Source organism: Oncorhynchus masou, unplaced genomic scaffold, assembly GCF_036934945.1.
Source record: "Oncorhynchus masou masou isolate Uvic2021 unplaced genomic scaffold, UVic_Omas_1.1 unplaced_scaffold_1043, whole genome shotgun sequence".
NCBI classification, from domain to species: Eukaryota; Metazoa; Chordata; class Actinopteri; order Salmoniformes; family Salmonidae; genus Oncorhynchus; species Oncorhynchus masou.
In genome coordinates this window covers 197501-203135 of record NW_027000132.1, presented here as the reverse complement: position 1 = coordinate 203135, position 5635 = coordinate 197501, and the positions used below count along the sequence as shown (strand labels likewise).

General features: G+C 41.4%; 1 protein-coding gene across 1 annotated transcript in view; it reads left to right on the top strand.

Annotated features, from left to right (window-relative positions):
* Positions 1 to 3831: 3831 nt before the first annotated feature.
* Positions 3832 to 5635, top strand: part of LOC135528831 (uncharacterized) — a 6674-nt gene continuing 4870 nt past the window's right edge. Inside the window, exon 1 of the mRNA XM_064957886.1 lies at positions 3832 to 3897. Coding sequence (XP_064813958.1) covers positions 3847 to 3897 — 51 coding nt within the window. The 5' untranslated portion in view covers positions 3832 to 3846. The remainder of the gene's footprint in view (positions 3898 to 5635) is intronic.

Below are 5635 nucleotides of genomic sequence, written 5' to 3'. Positions count from 1 at the left end.
CTCTATGTTCTCTACTGTAAATGTTCGGAGATAGAGTATCGAGAGTTCTACATTCTAAATCTAGGTTATGTACTGTAGGTGTGGAGATAGAGTATTGAGAGTTCTACATTCTAAATCTAGGTTATGTACTGTAGGTGTGGATAGAGAGAGAGTATCAGAGTTCTACATTCTAAATCTAGGTTATGTACTGTAGGTGTGGAGAGAGAGAGAGTATCAGAGTTCTACATTCTAAATCTAGGTTATGTACTGTAGGTGTGGAGAGAGAGAGTATCAGAGTTCTACATTCTAAATCTAGGTTATGTACTGTAGGTGTGGAGAGAGAGAGAGTATCAGAGTTCTACATTCTAAATCTAGGTTATGTGCTGTAGGTGTGGAGAGAGAGAGTGTCAGAGTTCGACAAGAGAGATTATATGCCTCTGTCAACTTCAAGAATCCCAACATGTCCACTTGCACCTTGGAGAGGCTAAAGGTGAGAGGTGGGATGAAACTAATGCTGTCATATGCATTTAACTATGTGAAATTGTGCTTTCAATTTTTTAGCTTGAACTTAAGGAGTGTGTACTTTTGGGACCATGCCATCGGTTCCATTGTACTTTGGGGACTATGCCATTGGTTCCATTGTACTTTTGGGACTTTACTATTTGTTCCATTGTACGCTTAGGGCTATGCGATTGGTTCCATTGTTCTTTTGGGATAATCTTAATTTAATGTTTATTTTATCCAGGCAAGTCAATTAAGAACACATTCTTATTTACAATGGTGGCCTTTCAAGAGGCATAAGGTCTCCTGTGGGAACGGGGTTAAAAAGGCAATGCAAACGAGTGACGTGCTGACAACTAGAAACAGCTACATGTCTCCATAACCTGTTCATCTATATGTTCTTTGAACTCATCCAATGGAGGACATATTCCAAGATCAAGGGGCTGAATAATGAAAGGACTTTTTCCAATTCTCGGCACTGTTATCACAGAACAAGATTGAGATCTGAGTTTGTATGTGTTCTCATTTCATGCTAGAAGAGAGGATATAATATATCAGTTTTCCTTAGATGGTCTTCTGAATAAGAATGTACCAGTGTTAGAGCCTGGGTGTTGCTACTGATGTCCACCTGACAGCACTGTAGAGATCACAATGGTGAGTTAGACGTCTCTGCGTCATACACAGAGTCAAGAGCCTTCAGTGGAGAGCTTGAGTCTTGCACATAAATAGTATCATCATTGTCCAACACAGAGAGAAAAGTACAACGTTTCAACTCCTTTCTGTCGGGAAATGAAAAACAAGCCAGTAATAAAACCCAATATAATGTTATTGGTTTCATCGTACTTTGGGACGATGCTATTAATTCAATTGTACTTTTGGGACTATGCTATTTGTTCCATTGTATGTATTTGGACTGCACCTGCGGTTTGTCCTCCTGTCCAGGGGGTGGAGCTGGAGGGCACCAGGCTGGTGATCAGGTACCCAGACCACTAGATCCAGAGAACCCCTCCCTCTCCTCAGAGGACCAACCCTATAGGCCTCAACACCTCCTCAGCCTCCCAGTACGCCTCCACAGGGTAAAGACATCCATCTGTCTGTCATTCAAAACATCATTATGAGTTATTCTAAAGTGTTACCAATCAACTCATATACACTTTTGAAATGTACAAAGTGATGGAAGGAGGAAGCAGGAGCTCAGGTGCAGGTGTTTGTGTTTTCATGCTGTTTGTCTCTCTCTCTCCCAGGACCAGGAGGACGGCTCCCATCAATGGTGACGAGTGTTTCTTCTGGAGGACCACCGGCTGTTTCTATGGTGACAAGTGTTGCTTCAAAGACAAGCCTGACCAGAGAGGAAGAGACAGGAAACCATGACAACCCTGTCCACCATGACAACCCTGTCCACCATGACAACCCTGACCACCACGCATCGACTGGATAGTAGAGAGGGAGTAGAATGATGAAGATTAAGGAAGAGGATGAGGGACTGTGTCCCTACTTTAAAAGGGAACAGGAGGCTTGGGGGAGGTGTCACCCCATTTGTCGTCCCATGGCACCGGCCACAGATCCCAGACAGAACACTGGACATATATAATGAGTGTGTGAAGTGTCAATCAAAGTGAAGAGGAGTGAAGAGATCTCTTTCACACAAGAACACACTGGATATTCAGAGCAGCTTTCCTTGGCATTTGCATAATGACAGCTCACTGTTATCTGTTGTTTCTAGCTAGCTAATATTGATAGCTAAATGACAGCTAACTAACTAGCTCACTAGTTAACTATGGGGTCTTGCTGTAATTCAGTGGCAGTGCATCATATTGTTCACAATCCAGTACATTCAGAGGAGCTGTGTGATGCACCAAAATGCTTGTTTATCACTGAATAACAGCAGCTTCATGTAGCTAACAAGCTAGCTGAGATCACTAGTTCACTCAATACAAACGCCAGTTCAACATAAGTCCCAATTACACAGTATTTTTACGTGCGTGACTGTTTCATTCTATAAATATTTTTGACATTTTCAAATGTTATTTTACCTTCTATTTTGTATATTTTCATCAGACTTGTAGGGACATATGAAGCCTGGAAGCTGCAGTAATGTTGAGATGTCAGTAGGGAGAGCTCTAGTCTAAAACACTGGAACCAAAGATACTCCCCTTTCATCTGTTCTGGAACCTTCAGTACCAGCTGATGAGGAGTGATGGGAATGGGTCACATTTTGTCTCTTGTAAAACATGTAGGTCCACTCCTCAAATAAAGAAATGCAACTACAGTATTCTGACTTTAGACCATTTTCTATTTAGATTCAGTAACATCCCTTATGTGACATGCTGTTCCTGCATGTTAATGGCCTGACTAGGCTACTTTAAAATGTGTCAACCACAGAACTCACACTTAGGCTACGCCTGCTTCTACTAACACTTACAGTAGACTACTTCTTGTTTACACGCAGTGACAGTACGTTAACTAACTGTACAAGACCTCTCCCCTTCACTTCACTCTGTAAGTACCCTTGATGATATCTTGAAATATAGTTTTAGTTTTGACGTTTTTAGCCAAACATCACATGACTTCCTGTATCTTTGTACTTGTTGGTTTATATTGAACTGTGTTTTGGTTGTTACATCAGGGCCTGTATTCATAAAGTGTCTCAGACGGTCCATATAATTATGATCTAAAAGGCTAAACTGATCCCAGAACAGCTCTCCTACTCTGATACACATTGTGAATACTGACCCTGGACTGGGGTTTCATGTGTTTAGTTTTGTTCAGTTTATTCATTTACATGTTTAAAACATGATCAGTAGAGTATACCAGTAATACCCAGATCTCCATTCAATAGGGTGTGTGTGTGTGTCACGTAGAGTAGGCCAGAAGGCTAAACTGGATAACCTAACCTCTATCAAAAATAAAAAGATGGCGGAACCGCAAAAGTTCTTCTGTGCAAAGGTGTTTATTTACAAGTGATTCCGGAACAAAAAACAACAGTACTGCCATCAACGTCTACCTTATGGGACAGCTTAAAAACAATGCTGCCCCATCCACAGCTCAATCCAAACTGCCTCTCCATGACTGAAAGAGAGGCTCCTTTTGTAAGGCTAGCCCCTCCCCTCAGAACAATTAACCCTAATTAATTAATCAATTAACAATACAAACCTACATTTTCCATGAACTAAACATACTAAAGGATATAGATTGCAACACGGTTTTAAACAATATCACAACATAACATTTACAACATTACATCACTACTAACAATATCTTTCAATATGCCCATATGCATTAATGAGCCATTTGGGACAGGCACTATAAAGCCAACCCAATTCCCTTAGCTCGGGTCCTTTTCCAGCATACCCGGAAGCTACTGAGATGGAGAGAGAGGAACAGAACAAACAAACAATGCGCTCATCCACAACATTGATAAGTATAATAATTATTGTATCTCTCAAATATGAACGTTGACAAGTGTGAAATGCATGCACCAAGACAGAAGTTAATTTGTGTGTCGACCCACATTGTTAACTCATCTTATAATGGCGCAGGGAGGAGTGATGAAAATGTGTGTGCGTTAAAGAACCAAATGCTGCCCGCGGCCAGTGACGGACTTCTACGTCACAGTGTGTGTGTGTGTGTGTGTGTGTGTGTGTGTGTGTGTGTGTGTGTGTGTGTGTGTGTGTGTGTGTGTGTGTGTAAATGTATTTTTACATATTAATCAAATTGTGGGATATACAGTCATGACCAACATTTTTGGCACAAGTACTGAGCTTTATTGTCTGCCACAAAAGTTGGGATGTTCGTTGGACATGTGGTTTCACATAAAGACTTGTGCATGCTATTTTAAGTGCTCTGAGAGCAACAGATTGTTGTGGAGAAATTTTGAAAATGGCCTAAAGTAAGAGTTATGCGTGATTGAATGAATGCTTCGTAAGAGCTTTAGGAGTAGTATAGTGTTGATAAAGAGATATGATGAAGGGTGAGCCGGTCAAGGATCGATGCAGACAAGGTGGTAGATTGTATGACAAGCGACAGTTTATTCAGAGTAAAGATATCTGGTACAGCGTATATACCGGCCCTTCTATTAGCTCATGAGGAACCAACAAAAAAAGCCCCGCTAATCGTTTGCACAAGCAATTAATACAGAACAGAAAGTAGGTTGATTCTAGAAGTTCGGTTCTTCGGATTGGTTCAGGCTCAGGCTGGGGTGTAGTCTTCTGTCATTGGCTCAGTTGTCTGTTCGTCATCGTAGAATCCCTCCATGCCTGTTCTCAGTCACACAATGTTCAGCTAGAAAAAGGAGGTTATGTGTGTGCGCTGGTTTGTCTCCAAGTCAAGGTTGTCTCTCCCTATTCTGTTTCTCCCTGCCAATGTGTGTAGGAGTCTTATCTGTATGTCCTCGGTAGTTAGTGTGTAATGTGTGTGCGTTCGTGTCCTCACTGGATGTTGTGGCCGAACTGAAGGCTAGCACCTGTGGCTAGGATGTATCCTATTTTGACAGTGTTGTGGATGATTTAAGTGAGTCTGTGAAAATACGTTGCTATGTGTTGTCTAAGTTACAGCAAGGCAATAGCAGTAAGTTGGTCACCTGCATAAGATGGTCACCTGCATAAGAATTAACATGTCTTTACAATAGACACAGTGATGGTTGGTTGTGTTTAGGAGTAGTATTAACATGAGACACAGTGATGGTGGGTTGTGTTTAGGAGTAGTGTTAACATGAGACAGTGATGGTGGGTTGTGTTTAGGAGTAGTGTTAACATGAGACAGTGATGGTGGGTTGTGTTTAGGAGTAGTATTAACATGAGACAGTGATGGTGGGTTGTGTTTAGGAGTAGTGTTAACATGAGACAGTGATGGTGGGTTGTGTTTAGGAGTAGTATTAACATGAGACAGTGATGGTGGGTTGTGTTTAGGAGTAGTATTAACATGAGACAGTGATGGTGGGTTGTGTTTAGGAGTAGTATTAACATGAGACAGTGATGGTGGGTTGTGTTTAGGAGTAGTATTAACATGAGACACAGTGATGGTGGGTTGTGTTTAGGAGTAGTATTAACATGAGACACAGTGATGGTGGGTTGTGTTTAGGAGTAGTATTAACATGAGACACAGTGATGGTGGGTTGTGTTTAGGAGTAGTATTAACATGAGACAGTGATGGTGGG